The sequence below is a fragment of the Athene noctua genome, chromosome 1 (genome assembly GCF_965140245.1).
Source record: "Athene noctua chromosome 1, bAthNoc1.hap1.1, whole genome shotgun sequence".
Taxonomy (NCBI): Eukaryota; Metazoa; Chordata; class Aves; order Strigiformes; family Strigidae; genus Athene; species Athene noctua.
Window position 1 is genome coordinate 134,406,625 of NC_134037.1, and position 22,092 is coordinate 134,428,716.

Here is a 22,092-nt window from a genome sequence, read left to right on the forward strand (position 1 = left end):
TCTGCGAAGTTAAAGTCGCCCACAAGAACAAGGGCAAGCGATTGTGAGATTTCACCTAAGTGCCTATAAAATATCTCATCCATCTCTGTCCTGGTTGGGTGGCCTATAGTAGACTCCTACTATAACATCTGCCCTGTTGGCCTTCCCCCTGATTCTAATGCAAAGAAACTCAACCCTGTCTTCACTACACCTGTGCTCGAAGCAATCATAACAGTCCTTAACATACAGAGCCATCCCACCACCTCTCCTTCCCTGTCTTTCCCTCCTAAAGAGCTTGTACCCATCCTTAGCACACTCGTCATGGGAGACATCCCACCATGTTTCTGTAATAGCAACAACATCATAATTTTCCTGTTTGGAATGTCCTTAGTTCATGAACGCTTCCTGTAGCACTAACAAATGTTCTTTGAATTTTCTTTGAAAATTTTCCTTCTGGATAATAAACAGATGCAACGTTTCATCTTTTACAAAATCCAGTGGAATTTAAATTTGAGATAATATGACTGACTTTTCAGAACAAGATTTCAATTTAAAATTCATTAGTAGAAAGTTACTGTCTTTGAGAGTATTATTAAATTACACTAAGACAAGAAGGCTATATACAAATTGTCAGTTATGAAATATTTCTTCACTAAATAAAGCATAGGTGAACGTTGCCAAGCTTTACAAATGAATTCAGTATTTTTCAGTGATACAACAGCCAGCCAAGAATACGCCTGATTTTAAAAAGAGGTAACCCTCAACAGCATTACAAGAAGCATGAAAAGTACATGTAATTTACAAATATTGTGATTGTAGATGCAAATGAGGCACTTCTTTCCTCAGTGGTTAATTGCATATATGGACACCTCATCTGCATGAACAGTTGTGATAAATTAAGATATGCAAAACACTATTAGCACATTTGCAAATCAGATGCTGTTGTTAGGGAGCAACAGTGATGTGCATCCACTGTTCTGATCCAATTTTATGAGCGAGGTCATTCTAATCATGCTTTGCTGCAAGTGTTTTTACAATATGTACTTAAAACGTACATTTTTTTAAAACGTACAGCATTTTTATAATATGAATCCAGATTAATTATTAGTAGTTTGACAGTGTAACCAGTACGCTTGCCTCTTGTGCATTATAAAAGCAAGAGAAAAATGAGAATGAGCAAATGGCAGGAGGGAATTTCTAACTGACTTAATATGTTCCAATCCAAATACCTGATCTGTAGGAAGACAGAAGCAGCTGTGCTTGTTTTCTATACGGTTGGAGCAGAAGCACAGATATTAGGGAGAGAGAGTACTGACAGACTGAGTTCCAGAGCACCACTGGACATGCCTACAACAGTCTGAATGTTTGATCCATTCTGTCCTTGAAGTTGTCTTGCAAAAAATACAAGTTTATCACAAGAAACTGAGAGAAAGCTTACACACGCATCTTCCCAGTTGCATTTCTGAGCAGTTCAAATCTAAGAGGAACTGACATGCTGCTGGATGCTGCTCCATACCTGGTGAACTTGTGCCAGCTCCACCTCTAGCTTTGCTGACCTTTTAATAAATCCAGTCTTAGTGGTAGTGTACTTAGGTTTTGGAGCTTCAATCTTGACCTGGGTGACAGAATCTGGGAGAGATGCTTCCAGTTCACACAGTCCTAAGAAATACGAACAGTGATTAAATAATGGAGTGGTGCGGAGACAAATCTGAGTTTTGTTAATATTTTAAGTATCTCCTACAAACTAAGTCTCCCAAAATGCCTTACCTGCAAAGGTGTTAAGACACAAGTTTTTTACCACATAGCGTTCAGAACGGTTGTCTGGAAAATAACCAATTCTAGACAAAGGAGCATATGTTTGTGATGCAAAGTCCATATACTCTTTGATGATATCTCGTCTCTCCAGCTTCCCCATCACATTATTCCCCTTAGCTATCAGTTTCCTGAGCACTGAAAAGGAAATACAAATGCAAGAAGGTTCTTCATACAAATAGTTCTAACAAAAGCTCCATCTTTGGAAATTTAGGAAAGCTTGCTGGTTAATATAAAACATGACCTGTTTGATCAGAACAAATGCTGGCCATACATATCTATATTGTGGATACAATCTGTTTCATCTTGAATAAAACTTTCAACCTTGTGAAAACAGAAATGGATTGTATGAAAACTAAGTCTCATACTACTCTCTCCCTGGTTTTCAAACTTACTTAGTGCACAGTCATGCTTAATCTTTTTAATTTTCTCTTCTTTAACCTTCTGATGATTTCGCCAGTGGTCATCTAAGCGCTTGGCATCCAGCTCATTCTGATTCTCCTCTCGCCTTCGCAGCAGTTTCTTTAAGACTTCCAATCGAACCTCCTGCAACCTGAAAGGAAAGAAAAGCCCAGGTATGTCCTACTGTACTCTGCAGTTTTCTGTGCAATGCTGTCATCATCAAATCCTACACACCAACTGTCTACTTTACACATAGTTCATACTGCATGTCTCATATTTAAACTTTCATTTTAAAAAGTGAGTTTACCACTGGTGAAAAGTATTGTGGTAGCAGTCTCTTATATTAAATTTAGCAAAAATATCCCTTCCCAAACTCAGGGGATTTTCACGGCAATAAAAGGCTTGTACCCCTTCTGTTCCTTCTCTATTCAGCCAATCATTAAAATAAATAAAGAGTGTAATTGAACTCCTACTTTTCTATTTCCTGTTCTCTAAAGGCCCACTCCTTCCTCTCCATATCTTCCATCATTTTTCTCCTCTTTGTGATTTGTGAGGCATTGTCCATTGCTGGAAGAGTTGCTTCCCATGCACGTTTTTCCCGGGCGCATTCAATCATCTCCACCTCGACTAGTCCCGCTGGTAACCCCCGACCTTCCAGGGACAAGAAGAAGTAGTTCTTTAGGAGAATGGAGAATTCAGCAATTAACCATCACCAATAAAGTATTAGAGGGCTGGATGGCCACAAGCCCATGTGTTAAACACAAGCAGAGTTGTCAATAGCCAGAAGTAAATACTTCTAGGACCAGTGAAATTCTGCAGTTTGAGGAATGGTAGGACCTGCAGTTGCTATAGATTAGTTGAGATAAAGTTGAGACCAGTACTTCTTCTGCAGGCTGCAAAAGGAGGAAAAACTTTTCCAAGAAGACACTTTCTGAGAATGTGCACTTTCTTTGGCACGTCCAGTGTCTATCACTATTGCAGGTGCAACAATGGGAGATGAGGATCACAGGTACATCCTGGGGCAGCAGTGTTCATACAGGTTTTTTACTGATGTCTAACTCAGAACAGCTGAAGAACAGTAAGTAAATAGAACAACTGCTCCTAGTTTGTATTTGTAAAACATATGACCTTTTTATATTGAATGATCTCAAAACACTTCATGAAATCCCCCAGAACAGGACCATTAAGGAGGAAAGTATCTTACCTATTTTAGAAATAGATAAAATAATGTGCCCCAAAGGAAGACAACCAAGGGCTGTCAAAGCTGGCAACAGACTTGAGACCTGACATTGAAAAAAAGAAAGAACCTCCTGCTAAAGAGGCGACAATTATTATCATTTATCTTGATTTCACAACTCACCCCAAGTGAGTGTAGCAAGTGTCAGAAGTTCAGGGACTGAGCCACTGGGAACTACATATTCAGGGGAATAGGGATCTGTCTGGGCTTCTCCATCCCTGTAATCTGTCTGTGTGCCCAAATTTCGTAACTTGGGACCAAAGACATTGCTGTCTCTCGCAGCTGAATGGACACAGGCCTCTGTCCTGAAAAGAGATGCAAGATGGAAGAACATTTGTCACATTTATTAAAAATAACCAAAAACCAGAAACACACCACTAAGTCAAAGGTAGGCTATCCAAATGTGGTTTATCTTAACATTGCTCCCACTGATATTAACTTTGTTATCTTTAATAAAAGCAGACTGAGGCTACACTGAGTCCTCTGAAACCTGCCTCTTTAGGTAGACAATCCAGAAAACTTCTGGTTTCAGCTCTCAAGTTATTACATGCAAATCTTCCCTATGTATCCATTCTAAAGCATTGCTGTCAATGGGCACAAAAAGTAGCTAATGGTTTAGAGTAAAATGGAGGACTGCTTCAATTTAGCTTACAGGTTTGTCTTTCCAGCAACTGCAGAAGAAAAATTAAATTCTGATGTAAGCATGTGCAACTTCCATTGACTCTACTAGGAAATAAATCTTATGTCCCCTTGAAATTTGATCCCCACTGAAAACCACAGTAGACTACTTCAAGGATGCCTTAAACTACTGAACAGTATTGCAACTATGACAGAGACTGAACTAAAATATCAGAAGATCTTCCAAAAATACTGCTGTATTGGAGAATCTTCTTTGCATCAGTAACTCTTCTAGGATTCAGAGATACTTGGCTTTCTGTTTCAGGTCTCATTATCATAACACACTTGAGGCACATGTCCTTTACCCACAAAGCACTATTAATACACTGCAAGCAAAGTCAGAAACAGTCAGTCACCTGTTTTCTCAGGAATTCTCGGTGGTGAACAAACCCTTACCTTACCCAAGAAGTTTTTCCTGTTGGTGCATTATGAAAAATATTGACAACCAGCTAAACCGTTTCCCATTTTTTTCTGAGATGTGACCAATTACAACAGTAACGTTCCAGAACTCACTACTTACTTTTCCATTGTGTAAGCAGTATTTAGCGGAAGCAGCTTATTAGAAGGGATGAGAGGTCTGAAAAGAGAGAATGCAGATGTAAGACAACAACCATGAGTGTAAAAGATAGTTATGGTTTACAAAAACTAATTTTGGTGGAGTTACACTGATTTCCCACAACTCAGGTTCTGTAGTTGAACATTTAAGAATTGTGCCTGAATATTAACTAATTCTTTCATAGCTAAGGAGTAACAGAGGAAGTTTCACCAGTAGGACTGTTATTCTTCTGTCAAAGCAGAACGCGGAATTGCAAAACAAGACAACAATTAAAAGAAGTAAATTTTGAATGTGCTCACAACATTTGGTGTACGTTTCAGTAGTTTACTTTTTTCACTTTGAGCTTTTGAGAGGTTTTTTTTAATAACTTTTTGAAATCCTGAAATGAATTCCTACAATCAGCTGGTAAGGTAAGGTGCTTTGGACCTACCTAATTTGATTGTTTCCTTTTTTGCAGTATTTTATGAAGTATCTTGAAAGTGACATGGGCTCAATTCCTCCTTAGGCATTCTTATGGTTTGTGTATTTCAGTTCACTATCAATTTCCCTTCGTGTTTGAGAGACTTCAAAGCTTAATTTCAAATTGCGGAAGATATCGTCTTTGTTCTTTTTTTGTTGCTAAAGGAGCCATAAAGAACTTCAATTTATTAAACTTGGCATTTTTTAAATATTTAAAGTGGAAATATGGGCCAACAGCTGCTGACTATAATAGTGAATGTAATTCAAAGTATACGTGACTAAGTTGAGAACATTTGTACACTAGCTGTTGGTTGAATCACAGAATCAACTAGGTTGGAAAGGACCTTGAAGATCATCTAGTCCAACTGTTAACCTAGCACTGACAGTTCCCAACTACACCAGATCCTTAAGCGCCAAGTCAATCCTACTCTTAAACACCTCCAGGGATGGGGACTCCACCACTGCCCTGGGCAGCCCATTCCAATGCCCAACAACCCCTTCTGCAAAGAAATAATTCCTGACATCTAGTCTAAACCTTGGCCTGAAGCAGCTTGAGGCCATTCCCTCTTGTACTGTCGCTTACTACTAGGTTCAAGAGACTTATCGCCCCCTCTCTGCACCCTCCTTTCAGGGAGCTGTAGAGGGCCATGAGGTCTCCCCTCAGCCTCCTCTTCTCCAGACTAAACCCCCCCAGTTCCCTCAGCCGCTCCCCATCAGACCTGTGCTCCAGACCCTGCACCAGCTCCGTTGCCCTTCTCTGGACACGCTCGAGTCATTCAATGGCCTTTTTGGGGTGAGGGGCCCAAAAATGAACACAGTATTCGAGGGGAGGCCTCACCAGTGCCGAGTACAGGGGCAAGATCCCTTCCCTGTCCCTGCTGGCCACACTATTGCTGACACAAGCCAGGATGCCATTGGCCTTCTTGGCCACCTGGGCATACTGCTGGCTCATGTTCAGCCGGCTGTCAATCACCCCTCCCCCAGGTCCCTCTCTGACTGGCAGCTCTCCAGCCACTCCTCCCCAAGCCTGTAGTGCTGCTGGGGGTTGTTGTGGCCTCAAGTTGAGATCTTGAGTCCATTGCTGCTGACCTGCAGTGTCATTCTGGAAGGAGCAGAGCAGTCCTGCAGTAGAGGACATTGATGAGAAGTTAATCAAGAATTCCCTTTGCTCCCTTTCTGCTCCTGGCAGAAACTGGGAGTTAAAAGGTTCCTTCTTAAGAAGGCACCTTTCCAGGAGTCTGGAGATCCACAATGGCTTTGTGAGCATCCTTCTCCTTTGTGTAGGAGGACCTACAGTTCAATGCTTTTTACAAATAATTATTAATTACAGAATGCCTGGTACATATGCTTACATGGCAACTCATTACCTGAACATTCTGGCATAGCGTGAATTTAAAAAGACCCTGTGATTTAAGATTTGGTTACTATTTAGTTTCTCCATAGCAGTGATCAATGAACTGACAGAAAAGACAGAAAACATAAGGCTCTGGCATTTATTTAGGTGCTCTTTAAACTGCACAAAAGCAAGCTTCTGAACTCTGTTTCAAATCAGTTCATTCCTTACCGTGCAAAATATTTGTAGCGATTCCTTCCACTAACTTCAGGATCTTCATACACAATTTGAGGTATCTGAAGAGAAGATTGAGTTCTAAAACCAAAATACAGGATATCATTTAAGAAGTACATTCAGAACAGTTCTGCCTTATGTCCCTTTTTTTTTTAATCTCTCTCTCTCTACTTCTCTGGTTGCATAATCAAACATGCACAATATAAATTCCACAAAATCCCCATACTTATACAAGCAATTATATCTTGTTTTTTCATGCTTCATATATATATAGCAAAACAGTTTGACACTTCATGTATATTTCCCACTATGTGTGAGCAAGAAATGGTCATTTGCTGCCTTTAATAAAACTTCCTTATGTGCTTGTCGTGAAAAGGATTGGCCACTTGTAAATGCTTGATCTTATAAACTGAGCTTCTTTTATTGGGAGTGGGGGGAGCAAGCTTACTTCCTTAAGAGTGAAAAAATTTCTGTAACAGAAAATATGTGTAAAGGAGTAGAAATGAACAAAGGGGAAGACTACCACTTCAGAAATAGCTGAAGAGACTTTGAGCAAATGTGAAAAATGTTAGAATCAGCAATTTCAGTTTGAATTCTCTAATAAAGGAGAAAAATCAGGGTGACCATGTGAATGTTTCAAATACTATGCTGGAACAAGCATATCTTTTGCAAGAACAATCTTTCTTAATTTTTTTCCCCCTGTTGAATTTAAAGTAGGCAGACTGGTTAATTTTTTTTCACTATAACATCTTGGAGGGTTTTCTTTATTTTAAAGCTTTGGAAGACCATGAGGTAGACCTCATTAAGGCAATCAGTGAGAGAACAGACAGAATTGAGTCCTTTGAAAGCTACGCATCAGGATTGCTATTTCATTTCACAGTCACTTTATACTCCAGCCTTTTCAACCTGCAAGGTGGTTAAAGACAAGAAACAGAAGTTCTTTTTCTTTAAAAAAAAAAAAAAAAGCCCATCTCATGCCATTAAGGTTTCCTTGAGCTACATATATGGCAAGTCCTGAAGGTCATATTTTTCATAAGACTGTTTTTGGCAACTTGTAAGAATCTTGACCTCAGATGTATGGGACTTTGTGGGTGCTGGAGTTGGTTGCTGCTGCCCAATTTTAAATACAGACATACAATTAACAATACATAACATTGCTCGACAGCTAGGATCAAAAGAGAGGATTGCATGCTGAGATCAGTTGTCTTCAAAGACCTCATCTAAGCCCTGCGAGCTGCGCTGTGGAACTCGGGGAACCACGCTATGGCTACCCACTACAGCAAGGCCTATACAGAGATGCTTCATTAACCTCCTGTGACATACAATTTACTGCCAAGGTAAGTTTAAAGTCATCTCTTCCCAGTGCTTTCAGTCGTATCACATAACAAAAGAGAGGGGAATGTTTTGAGATGCAGTGCGGTAACCTGAGATACTTGCTCAGCACTAATGAACCTATTATTGTGAAGTTGTGTTTGTAATTCAAATGAGTTAACTGAGCTGATGGCTAGTTCCACTAGCTGACTCTTTACATATCAGACTGTTGCTCCATCCAGATGGATTTGTGTTTCATTCAGCACAGGTGGGCACTTATTCTTATGATCTAACTTTATTAGCATAAGCTGTTCATCCTATTATGGTATAGTTATAGGCACAATGGGAACCCAGTAAAATAGCCCCTTTTATTCCACAGATCCTGCCTTTTGCATGTCCTTGACTTCTATTTGCTGACTTTGCTGAAATAAATGAGCATTTATTCCTGGTAACCTTGCAGAGGCAATGCAACTACTGAGAATACAGCTGGGAAATGATATATCTTTGGTATCAGCAACACTGTCAATCAGTGCAGGTTGAAACAGAGGGGATGTATTTCTCATTTTTTGTTAATTGCAAGACATTTTGCAAATACATGTTGTTGAAATGTAAATCAATTTTAAAGCAGTGCAGGTGTCAACTAAGTTCTTGTTACAAAATAACAGGCAAAATAGAAGAAGCCACTTCATGTGCTGGGGACAGTTGAATTGCTAAAAATAACAGTAAGAAAAAAGAAAGGCTCCAAAATTCTTACTTTATTATGGAAATGAGGAGAATATGCTTTTGAATCTGAACAAAACCAGCTGTATCACCCTTAAACATCTTTGATTGTTGTTTGACATGTGGTACAACTGTTACCAGCAACCCCAGAGCAAGCATCACCTGAAAAGCCCATGGTCTAAAGTTAGCTTGTTAATGCAGCAAAAACCTCTGAAAACTACCTAGGCTGATGCCTGCAGTCTTGAATACAGCTACAAGAGGACTCCAAATAATGCATGGTGTGGCAAAACACAGAAACGGTTTTTTAAATATTTGCTGAATCAGAAGCCCCAATTTTAATGCCAGGAGAAAATTCAACGAAGAAACCCCTGGGTTAAAAATGCAGTGCCCTAGTTCAGGCCCCATACGCCCCTGAATGAGCAGGAAAAGCAATCTAACCAGCTGCAACTGCACGGGACTAAAGGGAAACAGCTCCTGCAGAAGTAACACACAAGTCACTGAAGTCTTCATCACTTATCTGATCTATAAGAGACTGAAAAAACTCTCATCTCTTTCCCAGCAACCGCTGCAAAGCAGATAGCACAAAGATGAAGGAATGTGCAACATCCACCCTGTCAGAAACAGATGGGCAACCATACTCCACAACAGCTGCAATCTCTTAATTTCAAGGGAAATATAAGTAGGAGCAAATTGCAGTCATCTCCCCTTCTAGTGTGCATGGATTTCTGTTGGTTTTGTTTGTATGTTTGTTTTAAATTATGCAACCATAGAACACTTACGAAGCAAGCTGCTGAAGAGCCTCCAGGCGCTGCTGAGCCCTCCCTCTCCATCTCTGGTCAATAAATGGAGGCACTGGATCTTTGCCTTCCAAGCAGAGACTGTAGCCAGGGAAATGGATCAAGCTACTAAACATACTTCAGAACGTTGGTGCCTTTACCTAATGTTTGTGTGGACACAAGGAAAAGAGGTGAAATTTAGAGGAGGAGAAATTTATATGAGAAATTTAGCGATTTCAAACAGCACTGAAGAGTTCAGAATTTCTGCTTGCTGCGATGTACAGGACTGCATATTTGAGATGGGGAAAGAAGGCAGCATACGTATGCTAATGATGTCAGCTGGTTAGATGGTACTTCTCAAGATGTGGAGCATACCAGACTAGCAGCAGATGCACAGATATGTCTTCTGGCTGTTTTCCAGTGTCTAAACTTATACTTAAAATTGAAGGGTCTAACAGTTCGTTACATAAAGGGGTTAGTGTGCAGTAACTGTGAATGTGCAGTAATGTGAACTTCTAGCACATTACCCCATGTAACTCCCTCCTATTTCATGTGCTCTAGAAATGAAGTAACATATTCCACTTACAGAGTAAAGTTACATTATTTTATACTGTAACAGTTTTAGCAGGTGTTAAAAATATCTCCACAGGAGTTGGCACACAAAAATGATCACATTAAAAATCCACACCCTTGCTTCTAAGCACTAATTTCCCTGGGTAGATATGCTTTAAATCTCTAAATTTATGGCTGCCAATAAATCTTTGCAATTGTGACTCAAGTATAAGTGATGTAGCTATATTGGCTTGAGCTGCTGTAAAGCCTGAAATCAGATTTGAGTTGTGAATGGCCCCTTTCATTTCAGCGGGTGCTAACTCAGATGCATATAGGGTAGTGGTGACATTTCAAGTACACTAACTCACCAGAGTGTAAGAGAGTGTCAGATGATGAAGATCTAGGCACCCTATTATGAGTAGCTGTTCGCTGTGCATGAGACTGCATTTTTGTTTCATTTCTCTTCAAAGAGAATCAAACTTTGGAGAGTTTGGAAAACCCTATAAAGTAGTATCACAACCCCTGTCCACCCCATTTTGTGATGCTACAGATTGAGAATTCAAAGTTGTATTGTTATGAATTGCACACCTGCTGATTCATATGCTTAAAACATGTTTTATGCAAGTCAGAGTCTGTCACCATCCCCATCCGTGCCATTACACCTGTGATGTGACATTAGTGACAGCACGCCTGCTTACGTTGTCTGGCCTGAACTGTTAACACAGCCATATTGTCGCAGGGATCTCGGTGATGACAGGCAATGCTTCCAGCTCCACGTCTCTCTACAGAGAGGCAGACAAACACACTTTTTTTTTTTTATTTCATGTAGATAGAAGAAAGAGTCTGAAATGATGGAGTAGGGGACATCCAGAAACATTAAAAAAATATTTCTTGATTCCATTGCTGGAAAGCTGCTCAGGGATTTTCTCCTTGCTGTACCGCAGTGGAGTTTCAGAATATCTGCCTCGCAGGCTCAGTCAAGTGCATGGCTTCAGGAGGACTCTTTGTTTAAAATCCAATTCATTGTGCAGTTGTACCAAGTCTGCTTTCCTTTGGCATTCTACCTATACGCAGCCTGTCTAGCCATCAATCACTGCTGTGACTGCAACTCCCACAGACGTGCCCTAGCTGGTTTTAAACTAGCTAGGGTGAATACAGTTAGCAGGGGAGCAAATGCAGTATAAAGTCACGCATGGGCTAACTACCTATGGGCTTAGCTAGGAAGTTAAACTGTGCTAACCTAGTTAGTATGAAGAATCAGGATGGGTTTTGCAGTCTTTACAGGCTGCTTAGCTGTTGCTACCTTGTTCATTTTAAACTGCCCAAGTATGCTACCTTAAGCTGTACCATAAGTATATCCCAAGGTAAGCGAGGAGGCGCCGTGGAATAACACATTTTGACAGCTCTGCTTGAACAACAGCCTAACAGCTGTCCAGATCTTTGATTAGATCTTAGTAACATATACAAGCTATTGTTAACATCATTTGGAGATATTCTATTAAAAATACTGACACACAATTTAGGAAATTACTTTGGACATGAAACTGGGCATTTCTAGGCTGCTGCTACAGTCACCCTAGGCCAGCAATCATGGTTACTCCCTGTCTTAAGTCTTGTTTTAGATAAAACCACTTCCTTACTTTGTATTTTGCTGTTTTAAGGGAGCAGCTCAGAACTGAGTTTCTACCTCTGTGTATGCATACACACAGAAATACAAGGTGCACATGTGAGCTATCTTTGGCCAGCACCTACCACTTTATCACCAATAAGTTGAACGTGGACATTTGACGTTGAATGGTCCTCCTCGCTTGATAAGTGTGTACAGAGGGTCTGAAAGATAAGTTACGTATTTGAGGAATCGGCACGAATCATCAGGCTCCACTTCCCTCCTTAAAAGTCTGTTTGTAAGAGAGTATAAAACAAATTAGAAAAGAAGAAAACTGAGATACATGTCTCCATATCAAAGAAATTCCACCATCACAGAAACGAGCCTCCGAGCTGAAATACTATCTTTCTGTGGGACATGCACACGACTGAAGAAAAATCTACTTTTTTGGAAACACTGCCAACTTAAACTGAAAATGAAGACATGAAACAGAAAAAGCAAGCATGGTGCAATGGTAATCAGTGGAAATATCATAGTGTACATGATGCTTCTCTCTGGGATATAGAGCTAGTACTGGCTTTCCCCCAGCTCGCAAATGCTTCGTAGTCGCCGGCCTCTCCTCCCTCCTGATAACTTCGCTAGTGGTGCCAACCCGAACACTTTACCACTCTGTGGCTCTGCCCTGCTCGGGACACCCATCTTCCCGGCTCCAAACCTGCTTCCCCTGCCTAGCCAGCTGCCGGTCGCTTGGTGCCCCTCGGCCACCTCCGACCCTGCACGGCAGCCGGCCCGCACCGGAGGCCCGGGGAGAGGCGGGAGGCCTGCTCGGGCAGCCCAACCGCTTCACAACCCGCACCCCCCCGGCTCCTCCCCCCCACCCGCCCCGGGCCCTGCCGACCCCGCAGGACGCGGCCTCCCCCCGCCGCGGAGCGTGTCGGGCCTGGCCGCACCGGTCCCCCCGCCCCGGGGGCTGCCGGGGAGAACGCTGCCCTCCCGGCCGGGCCCGGTACCGTGGGGGCAGTCGAAGGTCCGGCCGAGGAGCCGCGCGGCCTCCCCCGAGCAGCGGGGCCCGCACCGCGCCGGTCACCGTGCGGCTCCCGCCGCCTCCGGCTGCCGTTCCCATGGCGACCACCGGGGGCGGGGCGGGAAACGCCACACCCCCTACGGCGGGACGCTACCGCGGGGGGGTCGGCCACCCCCATCCCCTTCCCCCGGGGCGGCGGCGGCTTCTCGGGCCTTTCCCCGGGGACAGGCCGGGCCTTGCCGCCACGCTCCCTCCAAATCCCCGTGGCCAGGGCCGGCCCCTCCCCGCAGGCCCAGCTTCCTGCAGGGCCCTGAGGGGCGGGGAGTCCGGCCCGCCTCCATTTTGTGCCGCCGCGGGCGGGGCGGGCGGGCGGAGAGCCTCCGGGCTCACGGGCCTTGCAGCGCTCCCCACCGCCGGCTCTGGGGCAGCCCCGGGACTGGCGTCGCTCCCTTCCCCGCTGGTGGCGGCTCTCTCCCAAGGGTGTCCGAGGAGGGCAGGGAATGATGGATGGGGGGGGGCAGGGCCCGGGGAGTTTTACTTTTCGACAGCTCTTCCTCAAGTTGTTTTATGTGATGCTCTCCGGTTCCCCTGGGCCCTCACTTAGTGCTTAAGAAAGCTGGTTTAGCAATTACAGCCGGGGACTGGATTCAAGCCTGGATATTCTTATTCCTGGCTTTGCTTGTTACCGCTTAGGACTTGCGCTGCCATAAAGCAGTGAAAATAGGCTTGGTGTCTATAGCCCGGAGGGGCTGCAGGTATTCTGGCATTTGTAAAGCATCTGGAGAGACCCGCACAAGTGTCACAAATAAACGTTATGCTTTGAAAAACGTCATTTTTGCAAGGAGGCAGCCATCATCTTCGAAGAGGAACAAAGTTAGAAGCTTCTTCACGCTGTTACATGGGAATGCTCTTGTCAGCCTAAGATTTGGAGGCAACGCTGCTGAGACTTTCAGAGTAGGATGTAAAATGCAGCCAAATTACAAATAGACCCTTTCCTCTGCCTATAATCTTGAAGCAGTTCCCCCAGATTAGTTATTTTATGTATAAAGCTCTGTACCAAAGAATTATTCACCACTTGCCATGTCTGACATAAAATTTTGGCCCCTCAGTGCATCGTCACAGGAGAGCAACGTTAGGACTGTGGTTCCAAATTCCTTGGCTCTGCTACTTTACACGTAGACATTTGATTCAACTTTGCTGGTTTACGTTCATAAAGGCCTGTCACTTGTCTGAAGCAACAACTTCTTTCTTAAATTAGCTGATCAAAATGGGTCAGTTGAAGATTCAGGTGTGGGTCTGAACTAAGAAATGCTGTTACAGCTTTGTTGCTGACTGACATCTGTAAGACACTATTTTCTTCAGTGAGATTGATCCACTCTCTAAAGATACCCAGCAGGCTGTAAGGGCCCTCATTTTAATAAAGAGCTTTACAATGTGATACATTATTATAATTATGTTATAAATATGGACAGCAAAAGTTGCTTTTTAATAGAGTTGCCCATCTTTTCTCATGATCAAGTTCAGTTTTCCCTTTTTGTATCTCATTTCATTAGAACTCCGTAATTTCCATGCTGAAATTTTTCCATGCTGGACATCTGCCTTGAGGTAACGAGGTGTGTACTTTGGCCAAAAAATGATTCTTTGTTGGCTTCACCCTCTCACATTTTTCCACTTCAAGGTTTTCAGAGATGACTGGATACAGGTGTCCTGGACTTCTGTTTTTTTGATGAGGAAAAGAACCAGATGGAAACCAGGTAGAGAAGGAACAACAGAACAGTTAATATGAGTTCTTGACAGACTACAACAAAATGCCAGAGCATAGCCTAACAGATGAGTACTCTCTGGAGTTGTGGAAGATCAAAAAGGTGCAGTTCCACTATTAATTTTAACTGCATTAAATTGGGCTAAATGTAAGATGTTGCCACCTTCTTTATGCACCATGAGCTGCCTGGCTCCACTGCCTCTGATCTGTTGGTCTTGGCAGCTGAAAGGCTATGAGGGGAACCATCTCAAGAGACTGATGTGGCTGAAAACTAACCTGTCAGAAAAAAAAACGTAAAAGTTTTCAGGTCACTGCATAGCTGCCTGAAGAGTAGTACTGATGGGAGGTGACAGGTATATGTGGCTGAGCTAAAAAGCTCAAGGTTCAGGTTCATGGAGCCTACTCAGATTAGATTAGGGGAGCGGTGAATTATTTTTAACTAACATTTCTGAGCTATGTCTGTGAATTACAGATGTGGACAGTGAACAGCCTTACAAGTGTTGTTCTTTACCTGAAGTCTTCATATTGCTGTGGACCCACAGCTGGAGTGAAACCTGGCCAGGGCTCCTGGCATGCTGGTGTGTGCTGCAGAGGTGAAGCAGTGAGGTTTGGTCTGAATTATTTTGGGTTTTGTTTTTGTTTTTTTGAAATGCAGATCAGCCATTTCCAGAGAAAAAGATCCCAAAACATGAGAGGCTCTGAGTAAATGTTTGATCCCAGAGAGTAAACTCTGGCAACCTTGTCTCTGACCACCACTTTGGAAAAGGGATTCAGAGCTTAACTGGCAGGTCTGTCTGTCCACGTCAAGGACACATCCTGGCCTTCTGGTGAAAGTGAGCTGAAGGCAACTAAACTGTAAGCAATTAAAAAAAGACTCCTGTTTCTTAGCTACAGTTTTCAAAGAACTTGACTGATGGGCTTTTTCTACAGAGCTGCAGGCCGGAGCATGATTTTTGGTGGGTTTTTTTGGTGTGGTTGGGTTTTTTGTGTTGGGGTTTGGATTTTTTTTTCAGTAACAGCTTTTCCAGAACAAAACTGTGTAGCTGAGCTGGGGTGCTGTCTATCTGATGATTTTTTTTATAGCCGCTTAGCTCTGAGGGGACACCAGATGCTCAGATGTATGAGTCTACTGTTTGCACCTTTGTGAGTTACTGTGCAGTGACTGAGTGGACTAACTCTGAGCCCCTGCTTAGCATGCTGCAAAATTGTGGTAAAGTGCATGAGTTTAGCTACCCGTGAAAGAGGCTGAGCCAAATGCATTTTACCTCACATTAACCTTGAGATAAGGTAGTGTAATTTGCTGCAAGATGAATTACTGCTACTCTGTTGATGGACTTATTACACTGTGAAGACTTGCTGATATGTCTGAACTGCAAAAATCAGACAAAGGGAAGTAGAAAATTTAGACAAGGAGGGTAGTTGAGAGCAGAACAAGTAGCTGGACAAAGAGAAGATGGATCAGATGTGAAAATGTGTTTTTTAGAGGAGAAACTAGGCTGACTGAGCAAAGCAAAATTAGTAGGAGAGTGAGGTGGTGTGCAGGGGGAGGAGGGAGAGCAGCCAGTGGAACAGAACTGAAATGGTCTGGACGAGAAAATGGGAGACCTAGATGAGGAGCTGAAACAGTGTGGAAAGGCAGGACTGGGGGGAAGAAGGCAAAGAAGTTGAGCTAAACATATGATGGGTCTCTCTACTCTGTCTTCCTTCTGTCCTCCAGAGCCTGAGAGGGAACTGGGTTTCTTGAATGTGAATTTTCCCCTGCAGTCCACGAGGATTTGTGAAACCCCTGGCAAGATGTCATCCATCTGGCTTTAAGCTTAATTATGGAGATGGTTGTCTTCTGCTCTCTGTCAGCAGTTGTCAAATGACAGCACTATTGCCGTGCTGGGTATATGTGATGCTTCGTGGTGGCTTTTTTCCTACTTATTAAAGACATCTAAGTTACAGGCAAAAAAGTTATAGCATTAAAAGCACTATCGAGGCTTTGATGGCAGGAAATGCCAAAATTAAAGTAATTTAAAATTAGTAATTGTGGCATGTCATTTCCCATCCTTGCCACAGGATGTCACAATTTCTGCATATATGGTCCATCACAGTCTAACCTGGGTGTCGCCAGTTCAGCACTTCAATTGAATGTGAAATGATATAAAATTAATTTGGCCCTTAGACCCATCCAAAGTAAGGCCTAATTTCCATTCCGTGTCCGATCTCCACCTGGTTTACTAACTGTATATAATAAACACCTCTTTCCAGATGTGTGATTCAGAAGGAGCAGGAAAGCAGCAGCACAAGGCTGTGGTCAATGTGGTTGCTAGGTTTTTAATCCAGAAGAAGGCCTTCCTGCCAGCGTGTCAGAAGAGATGGTGAAGGAGAGTGAGAAAAATAGGAGAAGGAGGAAGATGTGGTCACTATTCGCAGCAGGAAGCAAAGGTAAGTCTCAAAAAGATGTAAGACACATGCTGTGAAATCTAATGCTTTGTGACCCAAGGCCTTGTCTCTGTACCGGCTTTTGGCTATAGTAAAGCATTATTATATCCATTGTGGAATACCTCACTTTTATCTTGTGACATTTTTTGTAAAAATGGCCTTCGAGTACTGATTGTGATAAAGGAAGCTTTGCCAAGGTGAAGTCTTTGGTTTCTTTATGCAGTTTTTACTAAGAGCTCTGCTAAGAAAGGCATCTTAAGATATGACTACCGAAATGGAAAAAAATAGATGAAACTTTATAGCACACCTCTCTTGCTTTTCTTTTCTTAGTTTGACTGTTGGCACATTTCCTGTATTAAAAGCAATCTACAGATGTGGATAGCCTAAAAAGTCAAAGTTCAAAGAAAATGAAGTCACTTTGTGACCACAGTTAAAGGATTCTCTTCAAAGCCTTTTGAAAGATTTCTGTAATGGTTTTGAATAGCACTTTAAAAGAAAAAGAAGGGAAGGTGGAATTAAGGACATTTTGACATTTTCAGCCCATGGTTCAGAGAAGTCTCATTTGTGACAAAACCCCAAATTTACCAATACTTCAGGCATCCTTTGAAGGACATTCATATACTTTAAGTTCACTTGGCTTGTAGGAGCTTTGGATGAGATTCTTATGAACAGGGATGACAATTAGATGATTTGCTGGCCTGAAGTCAGGAATAATGTTGATTCATCTCAGCAGGGAAAGGATCTTGGATGGAATTCCTTAGGCAACTAGCGAATTCCTACTGTTCTCACTCCCCCCATGCAATACTCAGAGGAATAAATGGCAATGCCAACATGTTAGCTTGAAGCTTTCAAATTCCAGTGCATTAAGACATTTCTCTTCAAAATTAAACCTTAGATTTCCTCTGTTCCTTGTCACAACAATCAGTGGTTGAATCAACAGAGGAGATGCTACATCCTAGTCAGAGCACAAGAGGTAAGAGAACAATCAGAGGAGCAACTTGATGGAAGGGGAATATTGCGTGGACTTCACAGGATTTTGTCATATATTTCTGGCTTAGAAGTTGGGATGAGCTTGTTCCTCAAAGCAATCCAACCACTTCTTGCTTCTGGAGACCTGGATGAGAAATGTTCTTATAGCTGGGTTGTGATTGGATTCCATATCTGTTTTTCATGAGGGTTTGGCTCCAGCCTTATCATCTGTTTGTCTATTTAAAATGTAAATAAATTAACAACTGTATTTGCTGGTAGCTGTCTGTTGAGCTGGAGAGAAGAGAGAAAACCCACTGACGGGGAAAAAGAGTCCAAGTGCAGGGAGAGAGGGAAGGAAAGAAAGCAAGAGGCAACTGTAACTAGCAAGAGCTTGAGGAGGGATGGGAGATGTTTCAGAGAGTGGATTTATCTGTTGTGTCAAAAACTATGAAATGGAGTACCTTGCTGACCTCTGCAGTATTTCTGCTCTCCTTGTTCTTTCTCCTATTGTTTGCCAAAGTGCCTGGTCAAGTCTGGCTTCCAACTAGTTGGAAAACTTTCTGGGGAGTAAGTGTTTGTGCTTGCCTGATCTGAAGGGAGCACCAGGGACTATTGATTTTCTGTGACCATTTTAGCCACTCTCTTCATGGAAATTAAATCACTGGGCAGAAGTGCTATGGAGACCCATTTCACCTTTTTATTATAATACAGTATAACTCCACCATGCACTGAACTCTTATTTCCTCTTAAACAATTAGTGCAACACGATCTTAATCCTGTCTAATAAACCTTTCCAAAAAAACCCCAAAACCTTACTTATCATCATTTAATTGCAATCCACTTGACAAAGGTCAGCTGAGAGCTAGCACACATCCAAGGGCCCGGGGGAGGCCTACCAGAAATAAAAGGGTGAGACAGCAGTAGCAGGACACTCGGGCCATGGGAAGAAAAAAGCTAGAATCAGATGGGGGCTGAACAGAGCCCTTTCAAGGATGGGGGAAGGATGCATAAGTATCACTTCCCTTGTGTAAGAAACCAAAGCCTGTGCTCTCTTCAGTCTTAAAAGTTCCCCTATTTTTCACTTCTGTTTTTGCCTGTACCCACACAGCACTTTCCACATCACTTTCCAGTCTCAAATGGTGGAGACTGAACAGAACACAGTACAGGATCTGGAGCACGTCACTGGTGTCTTGACATATCAACTGTGAGGGCGTGACAGGAACTCAGCATCTAGCATGTTGATTTGGAAATATCCCCGCTCTGGATTGGACCCCTAGGAGAACAAGACCTGGAAGAATCCATTCTGCGTTTTAAATAAGGGACTGGAGTAGATGAAGTTAATGATGTGCCAGTCAGACAGGATGCACAGAGTAAAATTTAGTGTTTGTTACACAAAGTACCAACCCAAGACACTCAATACTTGGAGAAAACACTGCACAGCATACTGTACAGCATATTGGAAACCAGGGCAAAATAGTCAGGACGTGGGCTTGAGCTGAAGGTTTAGATGCAATTTTCTGCCATGTAGGTGACTTGTGTTCCCATGTCTCTTTTCCAAAAATAATTATACTCCAGCTACATAATGTATTTAGGAAGGTGTCAGTGTAAATAGGCTCTCATGAGAATGCCTCCACCTGCCTATTATGCCTTAATGCTTCTTAAAATATGACCCTTAAACACTTGATAGTCAAGCCCAACTTTTTTTTTTTTTTTCTGGAAATAAGGATTCTCACCTTGAGAAATGCCAGTAATGTTCATTAGACATACTTAGAAATTCTTCTGGATCAACAAGAAGAAAAGCAGAAGAAAACAAGTGTTCAAAGGTGTTTGAAGTTGAAACCTAGCTTGACCACCATTATTAAAGAAATGGCTTAAGAACGACTGAATTTTCTACATTATTTTGTAATTTTGCAAGTAACAGCTGTGGGGATTCTAACTGGATTCAGAAGATATGTAACGTTGCAGGTTTTTTACAAGCAGCTTGCAGCACTCTACAGCTTATGTCTTTATGCAATATTTAAAAGGAGCGAGACGCTGGGATGTGAGTACATAGAATTATGCAGCTGCAATCACTGACATCTCAAAAATGGAATGGCTCATGTATTTGTAAATACTAACGATTCCTTCCAGGCTTCCAGTTAGCTCCCGCAGTTTGTTGCGAATGTTAAACTGTTTTATGTAGTGGAGCTTCACATTTTGTAAAACGTTATCAAGAAAGACTCAAACAGATTCAAACCAGTCAGATTTGCTACCAACACAGACATCAAAATGGCACGCCATCAATCAGCAGCAACACTTACAGGGAAAAAAAGGACGACTGGAATGTGTGCAGTGGAAAAGAAGTGGAGCTACTGTATTGCTGCTTCTCTGTTGATTGACAGCTTAACACCATTCATCGGAGGGGCAGAAACACTGCTTGCTTTGCAGCAGCATTGGCCAGGCTTAGAAGTTTGTATTATGAAGTATTTTATGGAACTACAGTGAGGCATTTTTCTTCAATACACAGGCAAGTGGACCTGGGTTCTGAACAAGATTTCCTGTAATGCATAAGCAGAGGCCTTAGGCGGCATTTGAAAATTTTGTGGGGTGACTAATCGGAGATCATCCATGCATGCATGTGGTGCTTCATATTAACAGTGGCTTAGATCCCTGATTGCTTGGGGTCACATTCTGATCAGTTCCAACAATTCATATAGGGGTTGTGCAGAAGATTGAAAGTCCTACTCTTTCAAGTCATGAGAAGCGAGAATGAAAGAGGGGTTTTGTTTGGAAATAACTGTATAGGCAGCTGTCTTGGTTAACTGCAGTAGAGTTAAAAAAAAAAATACCTGAGGAGAGCAAAACTTTCCCCTGGGTGACGAGTGTGTATCACCATCTTCATGCCTAAACACTTTTAAACCCGGGCTATTTTTTTCTGATTTTTAACTGAAAACAGAGTCTGACTGCAGCAGAGGGACAGACCTTTGCAGATTCATGTCTTTTGTAGGATTAGTGATGCTATTTTCCAAATACAGGTTAGGATTTTCTATGTTACTGAAGAATAGAGACTGTCAGATGATACACACTTGTCTTCTTCAGCCATGCCCTTTGGTTGTGTTGGTAGCACATGCAGTCATTTGAGTGCAAACACCTGGCCTTTCCTTCCCACCAGTCTGTGCAATGGGACCTATTCCAGAATGCTTGGATTTTCATGGGTATTCCCTCCACAAAGGGGAGCAGCTGATTAGTCATCCCAGCAAGCCCTGAAGTAAGCCTGACCAGGCTTGAACTGCTCATCCAACATCAGCTGCTGCACATCTGCAACATGGAAAGCTGCCACATCCAGAGGCTCAGTTGTTCTTCCCTCCAGTGCATGGGGAACAGGCAGGTTGCTTTGTGGCACGCTACCAAATGCCAGCTTCCTTTTGCCATGTTACCAGGGAGATCACATACTGATTTTGCTGACCTGGCTTTTTGCAGTGTTGCAGGGCAAATTCATAATCTTTACTAATATGTTTGGAGATGCTTTCAGCAGGCAGCGAGAAGAGGCCTAGCATGAAAGTGATGATAGTCATAATCTTAGCACAAACTGGGGAGAGATGTGCGGGAAAAAAAAAATGTGAGAAAGACGTGAAGATCCTTTAAGTTTATACCAAAAGCAAGCACTGATGTGTTTTTCTCCACCTCCTCCCGCATGAACATCCAGATTTCACTGGAGAAGTCATTCATCGCTAGAAACAGTGTTTTTCCTGTACTATAAAACGTCGGTTTCTTAGCAAGAGCAAGCAGTGGTGGCAATTCTTGAAATTAGTTTTGCTACCAATTTTGACTGGGACAAGAGTTTCTGCTCTGCCTGTTGTAGGAGTGTTGCTATCTTCTTTACTGTGGAGGGCTAGGCCACAGAGTCCTGGTCCCAGCATGAGACCGTAGAGTTTCTGGGATGCTGTGGGCTGAGCCCTGCAATGTCAGAGACAGCAGTTCTGTTTCTAATGTGAAAAATGGTTGCAGTCTTGCAAGCTACCTTCCACCTCCAGCCTCTGATGCTCTCTGATGACCGAATTTCTGGCAAGAGATAATCTGTTGCAATACTAGCTCGTAGGGCATTCAAAGAAACAGAAATGCCTTAAAAGTAATCTTAATTCTACTCTTGTTTCTTTAAGGACTTGCTTGCCAGTATGGAAGGAGACTCTCTCCATACAGACTTGCATGGTGATCTCCCAGGAGAGGATGGTTCAGTCCTGTGGTGCAGCATCCCTCCATACAGAATTCACACCAT

General features: G+C 42.5%; 1 protein-coding gene across 4 annotated transcripts in view; it reads right to left on the minus strand.

Moving 5' to 3' along the window:
• Positions 1-12,915, minus strand: part of CFAP91 (cilia and flagella associated protein 91) — a 34,968-nt gene extending 22,053 nt beyond the window's left edge. For 2 of the 4 annotated variants that reach the window (XR_012635234.1, XM_074927735.1), the window contains exons 1-8: positions 9,501-9,658; positions 6,688-6,771; positions 4,629-4,685; positions 3,554-3,735; positions 2,667-2,844; positions 2,187-2,344; positions 1,747-1,929; positions 1,496-1,638 (exon numbers count right to left, since the gene is read on the minus strand). Coding sequence is in view for 3 of the 4 variants with exons in the window: in XM_074927735.1 (XP_074783836.1) it covers positions 1,496-1,638; positions 1,747-1,929; positions 2,187-2,344; positions 2,667-2,844; positions 3,554-3,735; positions 4,629-4,685; positions 6,688-6,771; positions 9,501-9,634 (1,119 nt within the window). In the remaining variant the exon portion in view is untranslated. Of the gene's footprint in view, positions 1-1,495; positions 1,639-1,746; positions 1,930-2,186; positions 2,345-2,666; positions 2,845-3,553; positions 3,736-4,628; positions 4,686-6,687; positions 6,772-9,500; positions 9,659-11,801; positions 11,948-12,665 lie in introns of those variants that run through there. The other 2 variants (XM_074927746.1, XM_074927757.1) reach the window with 2 other exon arrangements.
• Positions 12,916-22,092: the final 9,177 nt, after the last annotated feature.